This window comes from Mobula hypostoma, chromosome 6 (genome assembly GCF_963921235.1).
Source record: "Mobula hypostoma chromosome 6, sMobHyp1.1, whole genome shotgun sequence".
NCBI lineage: Eukaryota > Metazoa > Chordata > Chondrichthyes > Myliobatiformes > Myliobatidae > Mobula > Mobula hypostoma.
In genome coordinates, this window is record NC_086102.1 from 61,197,079 (window position 1) to 61,223,219 (window position 26,141).

The window sequence follows — 26,141 nt, forward strand, 5'->3', positions numbered from 1 at the left end:
TCCTGTGACCATGTGAGTTTTCTCCTACGTTCCAAAGATTGATAGTTTAATTGGTCATTGTAAATTATCCTGTGATTAGGCAAGGATTGAATCGGGGGATTGCTGGGCGACGTGGTTCAAAGGGCTGGAAGAGCCTATTCTGTGCTGTGTCTCAATAAATAAGTGCATAAATGTATGGTGGTTGTTCATTGTGTCTGGCGATGGCAGGAAACCTGTGCAGGAGAGTTTTTAAAGTGGAAAAGTCGTTGCAGTGTGGCAGTTCCACTCTCTCGACCACAGAAGCCTGGGTCCAGTGGTATGAACAAAGGATAGATTTAAATGGCGCATAAATGTGAATCAAAAACCTTGCAGCCTGTTCTTTTACTCCAGTAGAAGGAAGAGAACTCTTTGGCATGTCAAAGGTGAAGCTTTTCTTCAGGCAGGTTAAGAGGAGAGCTCTTGCCTGGGAAAAGCTAGGATGTCTTCTGGTAGTTTACTGATGGAGGGATCTCTGCCAGAGCTAAAAATTGGGAGAGTCAATCAAACATTGACTTTTGATCTAATATCAAGACTAAGATCCACCTTTGTCTATTATCATTTGGTTCTGCTGAACAGGATTTAGCTTGGACTTGGCGCATTCTTAGAGCAAGAATAGCAGTTCCTTGATTCACTCTGGAGAATGAATGAGGTTGCAGGTGATTCGTGGTATATAAACTCACCAGGAGGTCAAGGTAGAAGGATTAACATTCTGGACTTTTCTTCAGCAAAATTATGAAATCCCTTACTTGAAGCTGCTTTTAGTTAATTAATTGGATGCTAAAAGGGTGCACATGCAGCTTAAGTGTTTAAAATCCTACATTCTACCTCACAAGCACGATAAGCTGCTTATGAGGGAATGAGAATGTACAAATTTACCTGGTCAGATGTCAGTTTTCATACTTATTTGAGCTGGGTTTAAACGCCACCTTATTCTGCCATGAGTTGAAAATAATGTAATAAGTATCATTATCGCCACTGAGGGAAGCTAAGTCAGGTTCATACTATAGTCAGTCTGTGGTTAGGGTATAGGCTAAAGTGGATCTAATGAGACAGTGTGAAAATGAGCTAACATGCTGTTGCTTTGGCAGGTCAAGAGTGAAGTAAATAAGCAGTACAAGCTCCTGGAGCTGGACATTGATGGCGTGTTTAAATCATTGCTGCTGCTGAAGAAGAAGAAATATGCGGCCCTTGTCATAGAGCCCACTGCGGATGGACGCTACATCACAAAGCAGGAGCTAAAAGGACTGGATATTGTTAGGCGAGACTGGTGTGACCTAGCGAAAGAAACTGGAAAGTAAGGAACTGATTTTAAATAATATACCTTTCTTGTGTGCTTTTAAAACACGTTTTTGAAATGATGAGTACTAACTTCAGTGTATATGTACAATAAGCTCTCATCTCTGAGTCAGAACGTGTGGGTTTAAACCGCATTCAAGAAACTTCAGCTCCAAATCTTGTGTGTAATAATGCTGCACCTTTCATGATGCTGTTTTCTGTGGGGCTATTAAATTTAAGTCTTGTTTGTTTTCCATTTCTCTGCAGTTCCTATCCCCCACCACACCCTACCAGGTACTGTCTAAAGAGGATAAAAATAATTGTCTTCAGTAGTTCAATAGTTTTGTTTAATATCAGAGAAATGTTTACAATATACATCCTGAAATTCTTATTCTTCGCAGACATCCACAAAAGCAGAAAAAAGTGTCCTAAGGAATGAGTGACAGTAAAAATGTTAGAACCCTAAAGCACCCTATCCTCCCAAAGCTCCAGCAGCAGCAAAACAACGACTCTCCACCACCCTACCCACTTTCTCAAAAAAACATCAGCACCCTCCACCCACAAAGCAAGCAATAACAAAGCCCCCAAGGAAGACCCATGATCTGCAGTACAACAAAAACTAATTGTTCACCTGACATTTCAACATACCACAGACTTTCTTTCTCTCCCCTCTACCCCCCTCACTCCCCCAATAAAGGGGAAACAGTGCATCCCCTTTCACAGTAAGAGGAGAGATGTAATAAAATATCTCCCTGATTTACAATAAAGTCTGTTACAGCATTTATTTTTCTCTTAAGTTCTCTGAATGGAGAACTGACAGCAAACTCTTCCCCACCACCAAGGGACGGAGAGAGAGAGAGAGCCCAATTGACTGAGTACAGAACCCCCGACAGCTGATCCACTGCTCCCAATGTTCTGTTTTCTCCCGCCACGCTTCAGTTGGTGGCACTGGCATAGAATCAGCCCATCCACAGGGACGCAAGGGCGCACTTGTCTTCTAGGCCCTTGGGATTTTGAGCCCCTGGGAGTGGGTTTTACCACCGCAAAGAGACGAGATCGGAGTGTCACTCCAGGTCAGGATCTTCAACAGAACCCTGAAAAGGAAAAAGAGAGACATCAAAGGTAGAAATTAAGCTGTTGCAGATGAAGGAGGTGCCATTGTAACTCCACCTCCATCTACATAACCTCACAAACGTTTATCCCTCTGGCAAAATACTGCCAAGGCCAATTATCTACTTTTTTAATATATTCATTCAGTGGTTATGGACTTTTCAGGCTGAGCCACCATTTATTTGTCCATCCGCAGTTGACCTTGAGAATATGATGCAGAGCTGCTTTCTTGGACTGCAGCATTTGTTGAGATGTGGTTATACCCAAAATGCTTTCAGGGAGAGAGTTGTCTCTTCTCATTGCTGGGGGAAGGTTTCCTTAGTTATGAGTATTATTCCATTATTACTTTGTGAAAAGTTTGTTTTGCTATCTCGGTATATGGATTGTTTGTTAACCATCATTAGGTAAAGAAATATTTCTCTCTGAAATGCTTTGACTCTTTCAAAGAATGTGTTTTAGCTCTCATTTACTTTCTTTTTTGAAGCTATGTCATCAGTCAAATACTCTCTGATCAGCCACGCGACGCAATTGTAGAGAACATCCAGAAGAGACTAACTGAAATCCAGGAGAGTACTATGAATGGCAGTGTTCCTCAGAAATGCTTTGAAATTAATAAGGTAGGTTTCCTCTTAAGCTTTCTAATGAATGAATGTGGCTTGTAAGAGTATTCAACAATTCTGCATGGTTGGGATATTAGGATCCAACCATATGAAAACAACTGAGTTCACAAACATCAAATGATTCTCTATATTTGATTTTAATAGAATATGATGTCATGGGAAGGAGCAATTCAGCCTTTCCTGTATGTTCTGACTGGAAAGGAAAAAGCCAACTTGATGTCGGTCCAGTTAGCATTGCTATATTAATATTGCTGAACTCTTCCTCCCTCTTTTGTTCTTTCTTTCTTTTTAAATCTTTTTATTGAATTAGTACACAAAAGGTAAAACGTAGAAACTAATACACTGTTGCGACATAAACTTACAAAAGATATTAATACACAAAAAAAAGTAGTACAAACAGTGCAGTTTAGTTATAAAATAACAAGGTAATATAATAGTATACTAATTTTCCATATATATCAATAAAGAGAAGAAAAAACCCAAAAAAGGACCTCAAAAAAACCCCACCGTGCAACTAACCTAAAAAGCAAAGCAATGAGCTAACTCGGTATCAAGTAGACTTAAACAACTTAAAACGATCCCATCCTCAAACCCGACCTCCATTAAAAACCGAGAAGGGAATGTAAATATGGTCAAAGAGAGAAAAAAAGTTACATTAAATGAAAATGTAATTCCAATACTACCCATTTAGGAATGGATAGTGTATCTTGGTCAAGTAACCAAAATTTCATGTGTGGAATATTAATTGCCCAATAATAGAATCTAAAATTAGGTAATGCCAAACCTCCATTTCTCTTAGCTTTCTGTAGATGTATTCTACCCAGTCTCGGGTTTTTATCTTGCCAAATAAATGAAGAAATTTTAGAGTCAACTTTGTCAAAAAAGGATTTTGGAACAAAAATCAGTAATGCCTGAAATATATATAAAAATTTTGGCAGAATAAACATCTTAACAACATTAATACGACCAATCAAAGTTAAATAAAGTGGAGACCATTTAAATGAAAGTTGTGTAACGTGGTCAGTTAAGGGTAGGAAATTAGTCTTAAATAAATCCTTATGTTTACAGGTAATTTTAATCCCAAGATATGAAAAATGATTATTAACCAATTTAAACGGGAGGTTCTGATATAAGGGAACTTGCTTATTAATCGGGAAAAGTTCACTCTTATTGAGATTTAATTTATAACCTGTAAAAAGACTAAATTGTGCTAATAAATCGAAAGCTGCAGGAATAGATTTTTGAGGATTAGAAATATATAAAAGTAAGTCATCAGCATAAAGTGATACTTTATGAGATTTTAAACCAGGAGTTATAACAATAATATTTGGAGATTCTCTAATAGCAACTGCAAGAGGTTCTAATGCAATATCAAATAATAAAGGACTAGAGAACAACCTTGTCTGGTACCTCGAAAAAGAGGAAAAAAGGTGAATTTAAAGAGTTAGTACAAACTGAGGCCATAGGAAAATGATATAACAATTTGATCCAGGATATAAATTTTGGGCTGAAGTTAAACATTTCAAGCACCTTAAATAAGTAAGGCCATTCGACCCTGTCAAAGGCTTTTTCAGCGACTAGGGAAATTACGCATTCAGGATCTTTTTGTGACGGGGTATAGACAATGTTTAAAAGTGTACGAATATTATAAAAAGAATAACGATTTTTAATTAAACCCGTTTGTTCTTCCGAGATAATAGAAGGAAGTGCTTTTTCTAGTCTGTTTGCTAATAATTTAGAAAAAATTTTAGAGTCAACATTTAACAAGGATATTGGTCTATAAGATGCACAATGAGCAGGGTCTTTATCCTTCTTTAATATTACAGAGATCAATGCTCTATAAAAGGATTCGGGTAGTTTACCAAGTTTTAATGAGGCCACCAGAACCCTGAATAGCCAAGGGATTAATGAGGATGCAAAAAATTTATAAAATTCCACGGTAAACCCATCAGGACCAGGAGCTTTTCCCGGGTTCATATAAAAAATAACATTCTTAATCTGATCAGTGGTAAAGGAAATGTCTAACATGGAAGATATATCGTGTGAAATCTTAGGGAAATCTCGGTTATCTAAAAAGTCATACATATGTTTAGAATCTCGTGGAGACTCTGATTGATATAAGGAGGAATAAAAGTCAAAAAAGGATTGATTAATCTCAGTTTGATCAAATGTTAGTTGATCTTTTTGATTATAAATCCGGTTAATTTGAAATTTAGTAGAGCTAGTCTTCAACTGATTAGCCAACAGCTTACCAACTTTGTCACTATGTATATAAAATTCGCTTCTTGTTTTCATTAATTGATTTGCAATAGAGGACTAAAGTAATAAACTGTGTTCCATTTGAAGTTCAATTCTTTGTTTATACAACTTCTCAGAGGGAGCTGTAGCATATTTCTTATCAATTTCCTTAATCTTGTCCACAAGAACCAGCTCCTCCTCCTTCAACCTTTTCCTCAAAGCAGCAGAGTACGAGATGATCTGGCCACGAATATAAGCTTTAAAAGTATCCCAAAGGGTGTTCATGGATATATCCTCTGTACAGTTAATTGTAAAAAGGAGATCAATCTGTTCATTCATAAAGTTAACAAAATCCAAGTCCTGAAGCAACAGCGAATTAAATCACCATTGTCTATTATTTTGTGTATTGGCCAATATTTTCATAGAAAACTTAAGTGGAGCATGATCCGAAATGGTTATAGAGTCATATTCACATTTAACCACTGAAGAAATAAGACGAGAGTCAATAAAAAAAAAATCATTTCTTGAATAGGAATGATGAACATGTGAAAAAAAAGAGAAGTCTTTTTCCTGAGGATGCAAAAAACGCTAAATGTCTGTCGACCCGGAATCTGAGAGAAATGAATTAATCAAGGTTGCAGATTTATTGGGTAGACTCCGTAAAGGAGCTGAATGGTCCAATAATGGGGATAAACAAGTACTAAGATCTCCGCCCCAAATTAGTGAAAACTCATTCAAATTCGGGAACAAATTAAATAATGATTTATAAAATTCCGGACAGTCCGGGTTAGGAGCATAGACATTAACCAAAACTACCTTTTTATTAAAGAGTAAACCACAAACCAATAGAAATCTACCATTCGGATCAGAAATAATATCGTGTTGCACAAAAGTGATTGAGGGATCTATAAAAATAGAAACTCCTCGAATTTTGGCATTGGAATTCAAATGAAAGTGTTGACCCTTCCAGAGTTTAAAAAAACGTAATCTACCCCCCCCCCCACACACACATGGGTCGCTTGTAAAAATAGAATATGTGCTTTAAGTCTCCGGAATACTTTAAAGATTTTTTTCCTTTTTATTGGATGATTAAGACCGTTAGTATTCCAAGAGACAAAATTAATAGTAGACTCCATAATCCCTAAAGTCAACCCTCAAATAGAGGAGGATTGACAATAGGTTCGACCCACGAACCCGGAAAGGGAACAGAATAAACAAGAGATAACGGGGAAGAGAATGCGACAAGTACTTCAATAATATAAGTAGCCCAAGAAGAAAGAAAAACTAAAAAGTGAAGCCCCCCCCACCCCTCTGCCCCGTGACCCCAAAGCTAAATCTAAGATAGACTAGCCAGAAAGAAGCAAGCACTAGATCTACCCCCTTGACTTCCGATAGACGCTCACTAAAAAAAAGTGTATATATAAAAAGATCAGCTAAAGTTATAAAACAGTAAAGGAGTAAAAAAAAAGTACACCAATTAAAACAAAAATGATATAATACAAAGAAAAAACAGGTACATATGAAGAAAACCGTTAACCTACAAGAGACCATATAATTAAACAAGAAAATGAAATATCAGCATAGACTAGCCAAGAAAACTACAAAAAGTGCATTTGAAAACTACAAAGATTAAAGCCTCCAGGGATGTGTGTAAAATGATGCCGTGGGAACGGCCACCCAGAATCCCCAGGGAAGAAGAAAGGAATGACGCAGTTAAAAAAAAAAAGTTTGGCAACCATATTAATTAAACCGAAAAAACCAACATTTCTGCCCTCATATAAAGCAAAAGAAAAAAAATTAAACCCAACAGATTAACTGCCTCTGATCAAATAGAGATGATTTAATAGTGCGATTAGGATGTTGAAGGCAAATGTTGATCCAGGTAACTCTGGGCTTCCGACGGAGAGTCGAAAAAACGGGAAGACCCATCAGACAATCGAATCCTCAAACGTGTGGGATAAAGCAACACTAGTTTTAAATCCATCTTGTAGAATTCCGACATCACAGATTTGTAACGGACACGATGATCATGAACCTGTTTACTAAAATCCTCCACCAATCGAAAGCGGAGATCCGAGAAATCAATGTAACCTTTAGGTCGAGCAAAGTGAAGCAGCTTCTCCTTGTCTTGAAAATAATGAAATCGTAAAATAACATTCCGAGGTTTATCTGACTTAAACGAATATAATGGGACTCTGTGAGCCCGATCCAATAGTGGTGGTTGATCAGGAAATAAGGTGGGAAATGAATCTTTTAAAAGTTGAGAGAAAAACTTTATAGGGTCATCAGATTCAGCAGCTTCACGAAGACCAATAATCCTTATATTCTGCCGACATATTCTGCATTCTAAGTCAGAATTTTTAAAGGTCAGAAAGTCAAGTTTTTTCTTCATTGTAGTAATTGTTTCTTCAATTTTCCCCATCTTGAGTTCTTTCTGTTGCGTGGATACTTGGAGATTAGATATACCAGTCTGATGTTCCGTGATAGATGTTTTCATTTTATCAGTTTCATCGATGATTTTCTGCAGTTTAGATGAAATTTCCACATGAATCAGATCCGATATAGATTGCATAGTTACTGCTGGTTCAATCGGAGGGGGGTCGGTAACTTTCGGTCTAACCAGAGGTTTGCCGTCTTTCCCGTCCTTAGACATAGTGGACCTTAAAAGCATCCAAATATATAATAGCAATCCGCTGCAAGGTATTGTAAAAGTCGGAGCCTTAAAAGTTAGCTTAAATGTAGCTGATCATAGGATAAAGCTCAGAGGTAATGGAGCGAGTCAAGAACACGATTTCACTCCATGAGCTCTACCGGAAGTCTCCCCCTCTTTTGATGGTGTTAAAGCAGCAAGTGCAATGTAGCAGCTATTTCTTTTAAGTGTTTCTCATCACATAGTTGTTATGTGATCAAAGATATGGACATGTTGGATGGAGAAAGGTAAGGTGTATGTTGCCCAGTATATTTCAGAGACATCAGCTGCTTCTCTGCAGTAATTTAAAGCTTATCAGGTAGGAAAGGATCTTAAATATTTTAGATAGAGACCTCAAAAAGAAAATCAGGATGTGTTCATTTAAGTTTACAGTTTGAGTTAAAAAGGGCATGTTTCAATGCTATATGATTAGCTTTCCTTTTCCTTTGCCAGCATCCCAGAATGTTGTTCTTATCCGACATATCAGCTCGAAATTAGCTTGTTCAAATGTAACTTCACCATGTTTCATCGAAGGTTGTCCTTATCAATACTTTTTTTTTCCTTTTCAAATCCTTTTATTATTATTATATTATTCAAAAATAACACGAGTACATCGAAGTAAGCAACACTTACAATGTCTCAAGGGGAAAAAATATTATTTTAACAGAGTGAATGGCAGGCATTGAATCAATTGTTTACGGCATGTGCCGATAATGATAATATTGATTTTAACAAATGAGTAAATAATTCCTTGCTAAATGAAGAATGTTGGACTGGGATGTTATTTCATTTTTGAAGAGCTTCGTAAAATGCTGATAACAATTTTGTATAATATTTAGACCATCATTTAATACTTGTTTGTAGAAATGTTTATTTTGGCTAACTCTTGCTCTCAAAATGGCATTTTCAGTATAAGTTTGTTTGGAATAGTTACCATTCAGGTGAGGGACACACTTACATTGTAATTAAAGTTCAAGGATGCTTACTTTTGTGGAAAAAGGCACTATTGATAAATTTGGAAAATCATAATTATTTTGCCAGCATTTCTATAATGATTTGTCTTTAAATAAAACAATTGAGGGTCTCTGTTGGTCAGAGTTGACAATGGATATTGCGTTCTTGCTGTCTAGATGCGCAAGTCTGGGCAGTACGATATGGAGAGCAAGCTGTTGCCCATGTACCAAGCTCCCCCTCTCTACGCAACTGATGACCCCAAAGGAATGGCAGAGACTGATACAATTTGGTACCAGAAGCATCACAGGAGTTGCCAGTCAATGTTGAACTGAATGTAGGGCTGCCTTAGGGACTCCAAATCTGGATTTTTCCCTCAGGGTTTAATCCCAAAGCCTTCCCCATGAGTGGGTATAGCTGCAAGGCAGCAGAGGTTTGAGATCAGTTTTCCTTCTCCTAGATGAGCTGCCAACCATGGCTGATGAGCCCCATCTGCCTGAAGCAACTGGTTTTAAGGCTCCGGTAACCTGCCTGTGCCCCAACTGTGTCAGTAGAAACGGTTCTGCTGGGCTTGGTAGCTGAGCCACAGGTGCAGGCCAGGAGCTGGACTCGGTTGTCAGAGGCTACTTGAGGTGCACACCATTGGGAGCATTTAATCGGCAGGGGAGCTTGTCCCCATTACCATCCTTGGTTATAACAAACTTAAGGAACCAATAAAGCAACTACATACTTCAATATTTGTATAAATCCATATTGTTAAATTCATACCTTGCACTTCAAATTTCAGCTTGGGGTTCCGGCTTCAAAGAAATACCTGAATCAGATTAAATATCACTGGCTTATGTTGTGAAGTTTGTTGTTTTGTGGCAGCAGTACATAATAAAAAGCTATAAATTACAATACATATATGTAAAATAAATTAAATAAGCAGTGCAAAAAGAGAGCAAAACAAATAGTGAGGTGTGGTTCATGGGTTGATTGTCCATTCAGAAATTTGATGGCGGAGAGGAGGAAGCTGTTCCTGAAATGTTGCATGTGTCTTCAGGCTTCTGTAGCCTCTTGATGGGACCAACCCTGGTGATGAGGGTCCCTTCTGAGGCATCGCCTTTTGAAGGTATCCTCAATGCTGGGGAGGCTAGAGCCCAGGATGGAGCTGGCTGAGTTTATAACTTTATGCAGCTTTTCTGACCCTTTGCAGTGGCCTCTCCATACTAAATGGTGATGCAACCTATTAGAATCCTCTCCAAAAGAAATTTGCAAGAGTCTTTGGTGACATACCAGTCTCCTCAAACCCCTAATGAAATGTACTCCTGTCATGCCTTCTTTGTAATTGCATCAATATGTCGGGCCCAGGTTAGATCTTTAGAGATGTTGCACTCAGAAACTTGGAAACTGCTCACCCTTTCCCTCAATGAGGACTGGAGTGTGTTCTCTTGACTTTCCCTTCATGAAGTACACAATCAATTCCTTGCTCTTACTGATGTTGAGCACAGTGTTGCTATTATGACACCACTCAACCGGCTGATCTATCTCGCTCCTGTACACCACCTCTCCACCTTCAGAAATTCTGCCACAATAGTCGTGTCATCACCAAACCTGTAGATGTGTTTGAGCTGTGCTTAGCTGTACAGTTGTTAATGTAGAGAGAGTAGATCAGTGTGGGCATCCTTGAGGCGTGCCAGTGTTGATTGTCAGCAAGGTGGAGATATTATTTCTGATCTGCACTGACTGTGGTCTCCTGGTGAGGAAGTCAAGGATCCAGTTGCAGAGGGAGGTACAGACGCCCAGGTTTTGGAGCTTGCTGATTAGAACTGAGGGTATGATGGTGTGGAACACTGAGATGTAATCAATAAGCTGCAAACTGACATAGGCATTGATATTGTCCAGGTGATCCAAGGCCGACAGAACCAATGAGATTGTATCTGCTGTAGACCTATTGTGCTGATAGGCAAATTGCAGCAGGTCCAGGTCCAGGTCCTTAGGCAGGAGTTGATTTCGGTCATAACCAACCTCTCAAAGTACTCCATCGCAGTAGATGCAAATGGGTGATAGTCATTGAGGCAGCTCACCCTGTTCTTGGGCACTGGTATGATTGTCATCTTTTTTGAAGCAAGTGGGAACCTCCAGCTGCAGCATTGAGAGTTTGAAGATGTCCTTGAACACTCCCGCCAATTGGTTGGCACAGGTTTTCAATGCTCTTCCAGGTACACCATCAGGGTTTGATGCCTTGAGAGGTCACACCTTTGAGACAGAGATCACAGCTGCAGAGTATAGTTTTATAATTTTATTCTGCCTTTCAAAGCCTGCATAAAAGGCATTGAGTTCATCTGCGAGTGAAACGTTACTTCCATTCATAATGTTAGGTTACACTTCGTTGGACATAATGACCTGCAAACCCTGATAGAGCTGACATGTATCTGATTCTCTTAACTTTAATTGAATTGTTTTTTCGCCCTTAAATGGCCTTCCATAGGTTGTACCTGGATGACTGTATAGTTCTGGATAACTAGTCTTGAATGCCACAGATCTAGCCCTCAGCAGACTACAAATCTCCTAGTTTATTCACAGCTTTTGGTTTGGATATGTCATTGTGTTCTCGAATGCACACACTCACACACACAGGTCTTGATGAAGTTGGTGATAACTGTGGTGTATTCATTTAGATTCAAAGATGAGTACCTGAATATTGTTCAGTCCTCCGGATTCAAAGCAGTCCTGTAAGCACTCCTCTCCCTCTCTTGACCTTGCTACCTTGTTCTCACCACTGGTGCTGCAGTCTGTAGTCTCTGCCTATACGCCAGGAGTAGAAGTGCAGCCAGGTGATCGGACTTTCCGGAGTGTGGGTGTGGGATGGCACGGTAAGCATTTCTGATGATATAACAGTGATCAAGTGGTTGCATAGCTAATAATGTTTATGATAAGGCCCTTCCCTTGGACAACCTCGGTGGTGTGGAGAGGGAAGACTTGCAGCATGGGCAACTGCTGGTCTTCCATACAACCTTGTTCAGGCCTGCACCCTGGAAACTTTACAAGGCGCAAATCCATGGTCTCATGAGACTAACGGATGCCTATTAATTAATTAATGTTTATGGTAGTTGTTCAGATACTTTAAGCTAGCCTTGTTGAAATCCCCTGCAATGATAAGAGTGTACTGTTTCATGTCTGTTAATCATGGTGCTCAGCTCCAGTGCCTTCCAGACGTTGGCTGCCAAGATAGTGGTGGAAAACCCCGTCAGCAGATAAAATAGACTCGTTTGACTGTTAGATGTTTTAGGTCGGGTGAGCAGGATTTAGACAGAACTGCAATGTCTATGCACCATGATAACTTAATCATAAAGGATACTTCATCTCTTCTACCTTTGAAAGACTGAGCTCTCCTGTCTTTGCAGAGAATAGTGAAGCCATCGGGCTAAAGTGCTGCATCTGAAATGCTGGGGGTGAGCTATGTTTCCATGAAGCAAAGTACACAGCAATCCCTGATGTCTACGATCAATCCTTAAAGCTTGTTCCTCTATTCATTGCGATCATAACTGATGAGATCATTGCTGTGGTTTCAGCTTTAACCCTTTATTTCTTGATTCTCTTAGTGTTCAGAAATCTGTCGATCTCTCAATGAACGTGTATGTGACTGAGCTTCAACAGCATGTTGAAGTTGAGAATTCCATAGGTTCCTCACTTTTGAAATTAAGAAAATTATCTTCATCTCAGTCCTAAATAACCTAACCCTTATTTTCAAACTATGTCCCCTGTCCCGGGACATCTTGTGAAGAAATCCTCCTGTATCCAGTAGTTGACAGAGTCATTGATTCAGTCTTCGTAAAAATATAATCTTTCTAAAGTTCTTCAACAAGTCATCTTTTATTACCAAGTTGATGAGACTGACTGGAGCCAGAGTTGCTTCTGTGTACCAGTGTTCTAACTTCTCGGTCTCCCGATAGATCAATCATTAGTTTCCTGCAGATGCAATGACATCTTTTTATGTGTTTCTAGTTCTCTTGTTTGTGTGTTTTGATATTTTAAGGTATTTCTGGTCAGTCTGTAGCTCTGCTCGTGGCACTTTGTGTCAAATGAAAACAATTTGTAGTTGGACTACACCACTAAAGCGATACTAACCTTGATTTTGCTGAAAGTCTGCAAGTGTACAAGTCTGCAACAGCAATCTATGATTAACAGACTGTGGTTTAAATTATTGAGTTGATGGGGAGGGTTCATCGGAAAATGGGCAACACTTACACTGAGTCTGCAGGGAGGTTAAATATAGCTTGTTTTTAATAAAATAGCTTCAGCTGTGATTTTAGAATAAAAACTTGTGAAACTAGTGTTTTGTAGCTTGCTGACAGCGATTTCACACAGATGTTACTCATCAGGTATCTTCAGCAGGATGTTATACAGCCTAAACTTAAAAGCAGCGCACAGTACACCCTTGGGAAGAAAGAGCTAATACTTAACTTCCCTACAGTATTTCTTGCCTTCATCCTCATCCTCCTGAATGCCTATCATCCATGTTTATTAATAAATAAATTGATGTCAGCTAAAGTGCAAAGTAACTTTTGTATGGAAAATTCTGTCCAACAGCACTGACTATCATTTAGATCAAGTAGATAGGCCTGGGCAGCTGAAAGCACAACCATCAACAGACCAAAGGCCATAATTCAGAAGAAAAGTTTTGGGCTGGTGAGACATAAAATAGGGATGGATTTGACAGGAATAGAGGAAGCTAGAGAAAAGCCAGCTCTAATTGTGGACTGGAAAGGTTTGAGGTAGTGTAGAGTTGACAGGGAGTTGGGTATCAGTAGCCTCTGAAAAGAATCTAACTTTACATTTTTAGATTATGTTGCTAGGCAACAGAATCTGGATATAGAGGGCACCATGGATAAATCCTTGGGGGTTGATGGTCTATGTGGAGAGGAGTATTTGTTGGTGAAAGACGATGGTAAAAAGATTTGCATCAATGGAATATAGAAGGCATCCAAGTCACTGACCTAAAGCAAATGCTCCCAATCCAGAGTAGCACACTCAAAATGTTGGAGAACTCAGCAAGTCAAACAGCATCTATGGAGAGAAACAAACAGTTGACGTTTCAGGCAGAGACTCTTCATCGGGGCCTGTCGCCGATTGTGCATAGGTGAAGCAGAGTGAAAGATTTCCAGAGAGCCCATTCTAAACCTTGTTTTTAAATTACATAACATTAGGAAAGGTTAGCAATGCCAGTATTCAATGCCTCACCTGAATAAGAATGTAAGTGCCCTTGAATACTGTTAGGAGAGCTCTGCCATTGTGGTTTAGTAGTATTGCGCTGGCAGCACAATTCAAAGTTAATCAGAAAAGCAGGATAAGATAAATTTACTCAATCTGGCATTGTCAAAGCACATAAGATGAGCGAATGAGTAACTGAAGTGCAATTTTGGATTTTATATATTTGGAATTTGGCTGGTGTGGACATACTACTTACTCCTTTTCATGGACATTATTGTTTGAATCATTTAAAATTGTTATTTTTACTTGTGTTTTCTTTACTACCTTAGGCTTTGACCAAGGATCCCCAAGATTACCCGGATAAGAAAAGTCTGCCTCATGTCCATGTTGCCATGTGGATAAATTCCCAGGGTGGACGCAGAGTTAAAGCTGGGGACACAGTCTCTTACATCATTTGTCAAGTAAGAAATGGAGAGACCATCAACCAAGTTATTCTTTACCAAAACAGGTTGAAGCCAATGTTAGCCCAGGTGATGAATGCTAACGATTTATTTCTTTAGGACGGCTCAAATCTCAGTGCCAGCCAGCGAGCCTACGCACCTGAGCAACTGCAGAAGCAGGAAAACTTGACCATTGACACACAATACTACCTTTCCCAGCAAGTGCACCCAGTTGTGGCTCGAATCTGTGAACCCATTGATGGGATAGACTCTACACTGATTGCTACCTTGTTAGGTAAGGTCTTCTTCTTCTTCATGTACCTTGCGCGTTGCACACTTGGGCGACCATGGCTCTCCACATCGAACGATCCCATGCAGCATCAATGATATCTCGCACACTTAGATCTGTTAGTTCTTTCACAGTGTCCATATATTTTCTCCTTTGCCTTCCTCTTCCACGTTTCCCAGGCATACGGCCTTCTAATGCAAGGCATTCTATTTCTCCCTTTCTGATGACATGGCCCAGGAATTTAAGTTTCCTCTCATTTAATATTCTCATTAAAGATCTTTTTGTATGGGCACATTGGAGTACTGTCTCATTAATTACCATATCTCTATATGAAATTTTCAGCATTCTTCCAAGAAACCACATTTCTGTTGCTTTTAAGTTTCTTTGGAGTTCTGGTGTTATAGTCCATGTTTCGGAAGCATACAGCAAGATTGACCAGATGTAACATTTTAGTAGCCTAAGCCTTGTTGTCATAGAAATATGTCTGTTGGTAAAAATGGGTTTCATTTTTTGTGGAAGTGGCATTGCTTTTCCAATTGGAAGGTACTGTGCCTCGACCATAATAATAATTTAGTTTTACTCTGGTTAGAAATTGGGTCAATTCTTATTGGAAATACTAGGTTTAACATGGAAATTGTGGCATTTAGCTTACAAAAAGGCAGAGAAGTTAAACAAAAATATTGTTTCAGTATTCATGAAAGAAGAATTTAAAAAAAACTTGTAAATAATGGAGAAGATCATATCTGATTGAATGAGAAGTTAAAAGAAATCAGCACTAGTAGAGAAAAATTAATATTGAAATTAATGGGATCGAAAACAAATAAGTCTCCAGGACCTGATGAACTGCATTCCAAGGTCTTAAAAGAAATGTCAATGGAGATGTTTGATCTGAGAGTAATCCCCACAATAGGAATATGTCAAATTCGTCCCAGAATTTAAGGGAAGAAGAGGGAAAACAGTTAACTTTCATATTGGAAGGGGAAATGCACTAATCTGCGATGGTAGCAGGATACAGTACTTGGAGAGTTCTTATTGGAATGGGAAATCATGTTCTACAAATTACAAATTTGCCGGAGCATTTTGCAATTATGACTCTAACAATAACTAAGAGAGACCCAGTTGATGAGGTTTATTTGGAGGGTCTCAGCCTGATGAGCCAACTGTTTGTTTCCCTCCATTGATGCTGTCTAACCTGCTGACTTTCGGTTAAGATGGTGCCGAGCTACAATGTCTGTTGAGATCATTGCTTCGACATAGTTGTGTTTTTAGATTCATAGGGATAGTTTTGAGGGCAGTGTAGGGAGTTGGGGGTACAGGCTAGGGTTTTGGGATGAGGATGAAGGGAGTTAGAGGTCGGGGGAGTAAATGAAGTGTCAGGGGGAAGGTGTCGGAGTGCTCTGCGGCAGGCCAGTCATCCATGTTGGATGGATCTCCAGTCAGCAGGTCCCTCTAGGTCAGTGAGTCCTGAGCCCGGATGTCCTTGTGGGCAGGAGGCATGAGGGTTGGTAGACGCCAACATTCCCATCCTCCACTGTAGGAGTTAGCGACTTCTGGGTTAGAAGTCTATGCAAATCCGGATCTAGAGGCCTGGAGTTCAAAGTCCATGATTGGCAATCCTGGGATTGATACTGGAGGTAGAAGGCCAAAGTCAACAATCTAGAATTTGAGGCCTGAGGGTCAAAAGACCAAACTCGACAAGTATGGAAACCCCTGGGTCAATGCATTCAAAGGTCAGAGGCCTGATGCCTGAGAGTCAGAGCCAAGGACTCCAGAGGCTGGAGGTCTGTCTATGTGAGTGAGTGGGTGTTTGGGAGGAAGGAAAGGGGCTGTTTTTGTTTTGTTGCTGTTGTTGCTTTTGTTGTTCTCATGAACATTTTGGGTATGTGATGTTGGTGCAGTGTGTGTGGTGACAGCTGTGGGCTGTCCCCAGCACATCAATAAGATGTATTAGTTGTTAATGCAAGTATTGCATTTCACTGTATGCTTCATTGTATGTATGATAAATTAATCTGTGTATAGAACCCTCGTGACATTGTATCTGGAATAATATGTTCAGGTCTGGTCTTACTGCTTGGAAGGATACACATAAGACAGAGTGAGTAATCTAATGATACAAAAGACTGAGATGCTGGGGATGATATTGTATCAAGAGGAGAAGTTAATCTGACTTGCCCTTTTCTCTGGAGCTTTGAAGACAGAATATGTAAGTGAAAAATTTTGATGTGGCTTGATAGAGTAGGTGCATGAGTGACAGGCCATTCAAGACAGAGATCAATAATTAGGAAGCAAGGACTCCAGAGCACTACAAGGTAGCCAGGAAGGAACTTGAGAATGGATTGAAGAGAGCTAGAAGGAGACAAGAGAAGGCAAGTAGGGTGAAGGAAAACTTCAATGTGTTCTACACATGTGGGGAAAAAAACAGGAGGATGATAAGAGTGAGGGTTGGACCGATCAGGGATAAAAGAGGAAACACGTGCCTAGGTAGAAGAGGTCCTTAAAGATTATTCAGTATTTACCAGAAAGAGGGATCTTGATGATTGTGCAGACAGCGTACAACAGACTGACTTATACTGTTCCAGTGTTTAACATTAAGAAAGAGGAGCTGCTGGAACTTTCAAAAAACATAAGGATAGTTGAGCCCCAAGGTTGGATGGGATATATCCCAGGTTACTACGGAAAGCGAGGGGAGAAATTGCTGCACTTTGTCAATGATCTGTGCATTCTCACTTGCCATAGGAATAGTACCAGAAGATTGGAGGGTGGCAAATGTTATTCCTTTGTTCCAGAAAGGTAATGAGGATAATCCTGGGCATCATAGACCAATGAGCCTTGCATCAGTGGAAGGCAAACTACTGGAGAGGATTCTTAGAGACAGGATTTATAGTCATTTGGAGAAGCATAGTCAGATCAGGAATTGTTAGGTTGGCTTTGTAGGGCGGGCCGTATCTCACAAGCTTGATTGAATTATTTGAGGAAGTGATAGAACAAATTGATAAAGATATAGTGGATGTGGTGTTTTAGTCAGATGTTTGACAAGGTTCAAAGTAAATTTATTACTGAAGTACGTATATGTCACCTTGAGATTCATTTTCTTGCAGGCATTTACCAGAAAATAAAGAAGCAGGATAGAATTTATTAAAAGCTATAAATTACAAAGCCTGGCAAACAGCCAATGTGCAAAAGAAAACAAATCGTTCAGATATTAAAAAAGTAAATAATACTGTGAACATGAGTTCTGGAGTCAGTCTAATTGGTTGTGGAGTCAGTTCAGCACTGAGGTGTGTGACATTATCCTTGCTGTTTCGGGAATCTGATGGTTGTAGGGCAAAAACTGTTCCTGAACCTGGTGGTGTGGGACCTCGGGCACCTACCTCTCCTGACCCATGGTCATTCTGAACGAGTTGCATGGGGGCAGTTGATGATGAATGCTGCTTTCTTCTGCTTATAAATGTGCTCAGTGATGGGGAGGGCTTTGTCTGTGATAGACTGGGCTGGGTGCACCACCTTTTGTAGACTTTTCTAACCCTGTGTATTGGTACTTCCATACCAGGCCTGCTCCCTGTTGTTCCCCATGGTCAGTTCATTCAGAAAACCAGGAGGCATGGTATTCAGGGAAACCTGGCTGCTTTGAGTCAGAATTGGCTTGCCCAAAGAAGGTAGAGGGTGGTAATAGATGGAGCATGTTCTGTCTGGAGGTCCATGAATAAAGGTGTTCCGCAGGCCTCTGTTCTGGGACTCCTCTCTTTGTGATTTTTATAGATGACAAGATTTTTACAAATTCCATAAATGATGAGAAAATGGGGGGCGGGGAGTTAGTAAGTTTGCGGATGAACTGCAAGATGGTAGTGTTGTGGATAGTGTAGAACTGCGGTCCCCAACCACCGGGCCGCGGACCAAGCTAGGCTTTTCTCTTTGGAGTGAAAGAAGATGAGAAATGACTTGTTAGAGCTGTATAAGAGAGAAAGATAGAGTGGATAGCCAGAGACTTTATCCCAGAGCAGAAATGGCTAATACAAAGGTGCATGTGTTAAGGTGATTAGAGAAGATTATAGGGATGAGAAATCAGAGGTTTTTTTAAACACGGGAAGTGGTAGGTGTGTGGAACTCACTGCTGGGGTGGTGGTAGAGGCAGATACATTTGGGACATTTAAGATGCTCTTTGATAGGCACATTAGATCCTTGATATATACACTTTCCATGGTACCAGCAAAGCTCCACAAGGGATTGGAGGCACTTCCGCGCTGCCTGCTGTGATCTAGCCTGATGGTACCATGCTGTCATCTTCAAAGGTCTTGTCGCTACAAATTTTGCAATGAGGTGCATTCTGATTAGTTGCTTCACGGCATGGTTTGAAGCCTCCAATGCACAGGATAGTGAGAGGCTGCAGGGGGCTTTAGATTCAGCCAGGCCCATCACAGGCACAACCCTTCCTACTACTGAGGACGTCTTCAATAGGTGCTGTCTCACGAAGGTGACATCCATCATTAAAAACCCTCACCATCTGGCTAATCCTCAGCATTGTTATCATCGGGTAGGAGGTACAGGAACCTGAAGACCCACACTCATTGTTTTAGCAACAGCTTCTTCCCCTCTATCATCAAATTTCTGAATGGCCCATGAACCTATGAACACTAGCTCGCTATTTTGCTCACTTGTTACTCATTTTTTAATATATTTCTTATTGTAACATTCTTTATTTTATATATTGTACTGTACTGCTGTGGAATGCAATGTATTTCACCACATATGTCAGTGATAAACCTGCTTCTGATTTTGAGATGCCACAATAAGTGCCTGTGACCCTTGTGAATAAAATGATAGAATAGAAAAAATATTGTTACAAAATGCATTGCCATAGGTTTGATTTCTCAATGGGAAAGATTTAATAGTTCAATGGACAGCAACTTACTCATTGCACTGAGACATACTGAGCTGACCTTCAGGTACAGTTTGGGTTTGTGCCACAGTAGCATAGCGGTTATTAGCAAAGCCATTGCAGCTCGGGGCGTTGGAGTTCAGAGTTCAATTCCAACGTCATCTGTGTCGTTTGTACGTCCTCCCCATGAGTGTGTGGTTTTCCACGTACCAGTTAGTAGGCTAATTGGTCATTGTAAATTGTTCTGTTATTAGGCTAGGGTTAATATGTTTGCTGCCAGGCAGTAGGGCTTGTTGGGCTAGAAGGGCCCATTCTTCACTGAAATATGTCTGAATTTAATAAAAATAAATTTCTCTGAGAACATAATTGAATGCCATGCAAGTTGATGACATCATGATGCTGGGAAATTAGTAACTATGATAAAATATTTCATGGATGGAACTGCCTGATGCCATTTAGGGATGGGTAGCACTTCCACCAGGAGCCAGAGCCAACATGTTAAGTGTTGGCAAAATGGACTTTGTTCCTACTTTGCGTGTGCTAAACAGGCACCATACAGAATATTCAACAGCAGTGTCAAAAATGGTTTACAGGATGACAGGGAAATGGGTACTCCTGAGCCTTGTAATATTGTCAAGAGTTCCTACTGAGTTCATGGGATCATTGTTTCATTGCCTTATAAGGAGAGGCAAAGCAGAGTGGGCTCATACCATTCAGAACTTCGAAGAATGAGAAGCAATCTCATTGAAGTGTATAAAATCCTTATGGGACATGACAGGTTATGATATGGATGATGTTGTCCCTATGTAATGTCCAGGCACAAAGATCAGAGCATCAAAGACTGTTCATGTCTGCAATGGAAAGGAAATGAATCTTTGCACTTGTCTACCCCAATGGAGAATTCCCCCAAGTAGATTTTAGTGTGAAACTAAACCTGTAGTTAACTGACTAAAAGGAGCGATGTCATTCACTGAAGATATTCAAGACGGAAATGGTTAGATTTTTAAATATGAAGGAAATAAAGATGCATAGTATGAGGATAAGGAGGTGGTGCTGAGATTAAAGAAAATCAACCAGTTCTGTGCCAAGTCTGTGTGGAGCAGTTTTTTCAATACCATACTCTGTTCTTTATTGGTAGCCCTGCAGGTTATTTTCTCTCAGCTGCTTGTTCAATTCCCTTTTGAAAGCCTTGATTAACTCTAATTCTAACTCTCTCTGCAGGTAGTAGTTTTCAGATCAAACCACTCTGCTTTTCAAATTTTTTTTCCCCACACCCTTTTGCATTTTGACACTTTAACTCTTTGGCTTGGTCTTTAAACAACGTCACTAACGATCAACACAAGCACACCTTAAGGATGCGTGTTTAGCCCACTGCTCTGCTTTCTCCGCTCATGATTGTGGCTGGGCACAGCTCAAACACCATCTATGTATTTGCTGATGACGCCACTGTTGGCGGAAAGGCAGATAGTGACAAGGAGGTGTACAAGAGCAAGATAGATCAACTGGTTGAATGGTGTCACATCAACAGCCTTGCATTCAATGTCAGTGAGACCAAGGAATTGATTGTGGTTTTCAGGAAGGGGAAGTTGAGAGAACACCACGAGTTCTCATTGAGGGTCAGCAGTGGAAAGGTGAGCAGCTCCCAAGTTGCTGGATGTCAACACATTAACGCAATCACAAAGCAGGCGCTCCAACAACCATACCTTCATTAGAAGCTTACAGAGATTTGGTATTTCACCATGATAGCGTAGCAGTTTGTACAATGCTGTTTCAGCTTGGGATGTTCCGGAGCTCGGAGCTCGGAGTTCAATTCCAGTAAGTTGACTGTGTGCATCCTCCCTGTGGAATGCATGGGTTTTATCTGGGTCCTCTGGTTTCCTCTCATAGTCCAAAGACTAACTAAGTTGGTTAAGCTGTTTATGGTAAATTGTCCAGTGATTAGGTTAGGGTTTGCTGGGGCATCGTGGCTTGAAGGGCCAGAAGGACCTACTCTGTTCGATATCACTAAATAAATAAATAAAAACTCAAGGCAAATTTCTACAGATGTACCACAAAGTGCTACATCTGACTGGTTGCCCACTGCCTGATAACGAAGGCTCCAGTTCCCAGGATCGACAGAGGCTGCAGAGAGTTGTAGGCTCAGCCAGCTCCATCACAAGCATCAGCCCCTCCACATCAAGGACATCTTCAAAAGGCACTCCCTCCAGAAGCTGGCATCCATTATTAACGACTCTCACCATCCGTGACGACTGCTCATTACTATCAATGGGGAGGAGGTAAAGGAGCCGGCCTGTTCAAAATCCTCTCCAGGATTGGTTGTCCCCCGAGGCTCCTCAGGATTGTTCAGTCATTCCACACAGACATGAAGGGCGTCGTTCAAATTGATGGCTCTTCTTCGGAGGCCTTCAGCATCCGCAGTGGTGTGAAGCAGGGCTGTGTGCTTGCCCCCACCCTGTTCGGCATCTTCTTCGCAGTCATGCTGAAGCCCGCCTTTGGAACATCAACTGATGGTGTCTACCTCCACACCAGATCAGACGAGAGGCTGTTCAGTCTGTCCTGGCTGAGGGCAAAAACCAAGGTTCATGAAGTATTCATCAGGGGCATGTTGTTTGCAAACAAAGCGGCACTGGCAGCCACTCTGAAGAGCAACTGCAACGCCTCATGGACAGCTTCTCAAGAGCCTGCCAGGACTTCAGCCTGACCATCAGCCTGAAGAAAACCAATGTGTTGGACCAAGGCGTTGAGCACCCCCCTGCCATTACCATCAATAACTACGAGCTGGAGATAGTTCACAAGTTTACATACCTTGGCTCCACCATCACGGACAGCCTCTCCCTAGACCCCGAGATCAACAGGCGGATCGTCGAGCAGCCTCAACATTCGCCAGGCTGACAGAGTCTGGGAGAACAGAAAGCTGATGTCGCACACCAAAGTTGCAGTCTACAGGGCCTGCGTCCTCAGCACACTGCTTTACGGCAGCGAGACCTGGAGCCTCTACTACAGACAAGAGCGGCGTCTCAACGCCTTCCACCTTCGCAGCCTGAGACGCATCCTGGACATCACGTGGACTGACTGAGTCACCAACAATGAGGTCCTGGCCCGCCCCAGATACCCAGCCTCCTCACCCTGCTACAACAACGCCGTCTCCGCTGGCTGGGCCACGTACACTGCATGTCAGACGGGAGGATCCCGAAAGACCTGCTGTATGGGGAACTGGCCTCCGGCAAGAGATCACAAGGGCGGCCCCATCTTCGTTTCAAAGACGTTTGCAAGAGAGGCATGAAGTCACTGAAAGTGAACATTGGGAGGACATCGCAAGCGATCGCTCTCACTGGAGGCTGGAACTACGCAGAGGTCTAAAAAGAGGAGAAGAGAAGCTGAGGCTTGCTGCTGAAGAAAAGCACACTCATCGGAAAAACAGCAGCAAGACAAGACTGGAGGACAGCGCCTTCAAGTGCAGTCGATGCAGCCGAGACTGTCACTCCTGTGTGGGCCTCTACAGCCACAACAGACGCTGCTCTAACACAGACTGAAGCAAGACTTTCCAGCGCAGATCCATGGTCTCGCGAGACTAACGGATGCCACCACCACAGGAGCTTGAAGATGTACACTCAACATTTTAAGAACAGCTTCCTCTCCATCATTAGATTTCTGAACTGTCGTGAACCAATGAAGGCTACTTCACTATTCTTCTTGCACTATTTATTCATTTTATTTTTCATTACTTTAGAGTAATCTTTAATGTCTTACACTATACTGCTGCCACAATACAACAAATTTCATGGCATAGCTCAGTGATAATAAACCTGATTCTGATTCACTGTTTCTAATGACTGTACCTTCAGGGCTCCAAAAGTTGGTACCATCAGAGAGCAGGAAAGGAAGTTGATCTAAGATGAGATTAGATCTTGCATTTTGGAACTTCCTGGACAAGTAAGGCCCTGCTCTGATCCCTGACCTTCGCTGAACTGACCTAGGCCAGCAGGATTAGTGGCATTGCAGTTGCACATTTTGTATCCTGTGGCTGGAGAACTACACAGGAAATCAATTTGGCTTGTATTCTTAGAAGCTGCTTATTAGTCCCTGCGTTTTTCCATGTAAATTTTGCCAGACGGCAGGATCAAGTTATGGATCTGCTGCCAAAATTCAAGTGGCAGCCAAAGTTGCAATGTAGAGATCAGATCAGATGTGCAGTCCATGCCCACATCCATAATGATTGCTTTTTAGTTTCACTTCAGTTTCAAATCTTCCCTTGACAGATGGGTTGTGAGTAGCAACAACCTGGTAATGAGTTGTTGCTGTTGGCTAATTTTCTTTGTGATGGTTTAATTTGTAAGTTGAGCTCTGTTTCTTTGCAATTATCCCTCTTGCTGTTTTATTCCTTCTTTCATTCCTCCTGGTACCCTTCACCTAGAGCTGCCACGTTTATCTTTGGGAATAATATAAAAATTGTCAGTTTGATTGTGCTATTATTACTGCTGTTCCCTGGAGTGATCTGACCCAGAAGCTTTGTTTAATATTCAAAACTGGGAAGGAGACTGTTTTTAATTGATCTGATTATGCATGTTGAGTCACTGACTTGATGGTGTGCCCCCTTGAAAAGTGTTTAAAAATGTTGCCTAAATTTGTGTGTAGTATGAATCTGTACTTTGATAATGTTATCTTTTAGAAGATATGTCTTGTCCATATACTTAAAAGAAAGAACAAACTTGCATGTGTGGAGGAATTTCAAGGCCCAGGGAACTATTCCAAGTCAGCTGCAAAGACTAAAAACAGAATACATCAAACATGACCTGCCGTAAGCTAAACTGAATATAATTTACCACATTCTGGAGAGTTATTGCACAAAAACTTCCAAAATAAATTCCAAACTGAACTTCATACAGTGCAATGAGTGTTGGATCGCTTATTGAGGAGTTGGTGTCCGTGAACTTGGCATCCCTTAACTAGATAGCTGCTTGTTTGCTGGGATTGGAATTTTCTTTTTTTCTGGCATGTGCCTGCGTGCGTGCGAGTCTGTGCCTGTGCGTCTGCGTGTGCGTGCGTGTCTATGTGTCCGTGTGTGCGTCTGTGATGATGTGTTTTTCATGGCTTTTACAAGGTGTGGAGCGAGAGAGAGACTGGCACGCCACCCCTCACACAGACATTTCGCAGTATTTTTTGTTCCTTTATTTTACGAGGTCAAGTTGCGATCTCGACGCTCAACCCGGCACGGATGGTAAGCGTGCTCGGGAGCGGACCTGACTGGTTTCCAAACCCGGGAACCTCCACTCCCGGGTCTGGTGCCGATGTCGTTGTGCCACCAGCCGGCCCGGGATTGGATTTTTCATTGCAAGTGAACAATTCCATTTTCTCCCACCCCACCCCAAGTCTCTGTCTAAGCTTAAACCAGCATATTTCACCTTGAATCACCCTTCCAACCCTCTTTATCATCATTTATGAAATTTGTCTGCTTCGTTTTTCATCATATCACTCACAGCCTTCCCTGTGTGTTGTTGAATCCTTCATCAATTTTGTCATTGCCAGGATCCTCGATTATTTCAATGCTCTCTTGGCTACTTCCAATGTCTGTGAATTTGAGCTCCAAAACTTTGCTGTCCATGTCCTAAACTGTGTGAGGCCCTGGTCTCTCATTCAAAGTACAAAACGAAGTACATTTATTATCAAAGTATCTATACTATACGCAACCTTGAGATTTGTCTCCTTATAGGCAGCCACGAAATAAAGAAACCCGATCGAACCCCTTTTTAAAAAAGGTGATCAAACACCCAATGAGCAGTAAAAGAAAACATTGTGCAAACAATAAAAGTAAGCAACTAACATTCAGAACTGAAGTTCATGAAAGTGAGTTCACAGCCACAAAGCCAGTCATCACTGCAGCTGGCCTCCGTTCAGTGCAAAAACTAGTGAACCTTGCAGAGCAGTGAGCTGAAGCTTGCCTCCGGTCCCAGCACCCTGACTTCTTCAATCTGTTCCGGCACTTAAATAGTCCAAACCTTGGGTTGTTTCTCACTCTCGGACCCGAGCCCTGCCACTTTGATACGCTTTCAGGCCCACGCCTGCTGCTTCAATTCAGCCCAGCGTTTAAATCATTCAAACCTTGGGTCTTTCCTTGCTCTCGGACCCGGGTGCGGGCCCTGCCCCCTCGACTCTGTTTCGCTTCAGTTTTGCCACACTGAATCGCCCTCATATGCCAGCAAGTGTTTGTTGGCACAGTTTAAAAATTTTCCTCCTGTGTCTATGAATTTGTCCCTTGTTTTGTAGGCAAACCATTCAGCAATCCCCTAAGATCCAAGTACCTCTGATTCTTTTGTGTCATCCAAGCTTACTAATGTTGCATAAAGGTTGTTTGAATTGTGTATAAATGAGACCATGAGGCTATATGGAATCGGCGTTGAAGCAGAGTTGTGGACTGGAGCAGTTCAACCAGACTGAATGG

At 41.2% G+C, this 26,141-nt stretch overlaps 1 protein-coding gene across 2 annotated transcripts in view; it reads left to right on the forward strand.

Moving 5' to 3' along the window:
• The window catches only part of pola1 (polymerase (DNA directed), alpha 1), a 301,055-nt gene that overhangs the window by 131,440 nt on the left and 143,474 nt on the right, over positions 1-26,141 (forward strand). For both annotated transcript variants that reach the window (XM_063049905.1, XM_063049907.1), the window contains exons 29-32: positions 1,107-1,312; positions 2,888-3,020; positions 14,427-14,558; positions 14,658-14,832. In XM_063049905.1, coding sequence (XP_062905975.1) covers positions 1,107-1,312; positions 2,888-3,020; positions 14,427-14,558; positions 14,658-14,832 — 646 coding nt within the window. The remainder of the gene's footprint in view (positions 1-1,106; positions 1,313-2,887; positions 3,021-14,426; positions 14,559-14,657; positions 14,833-26,141) is intronic.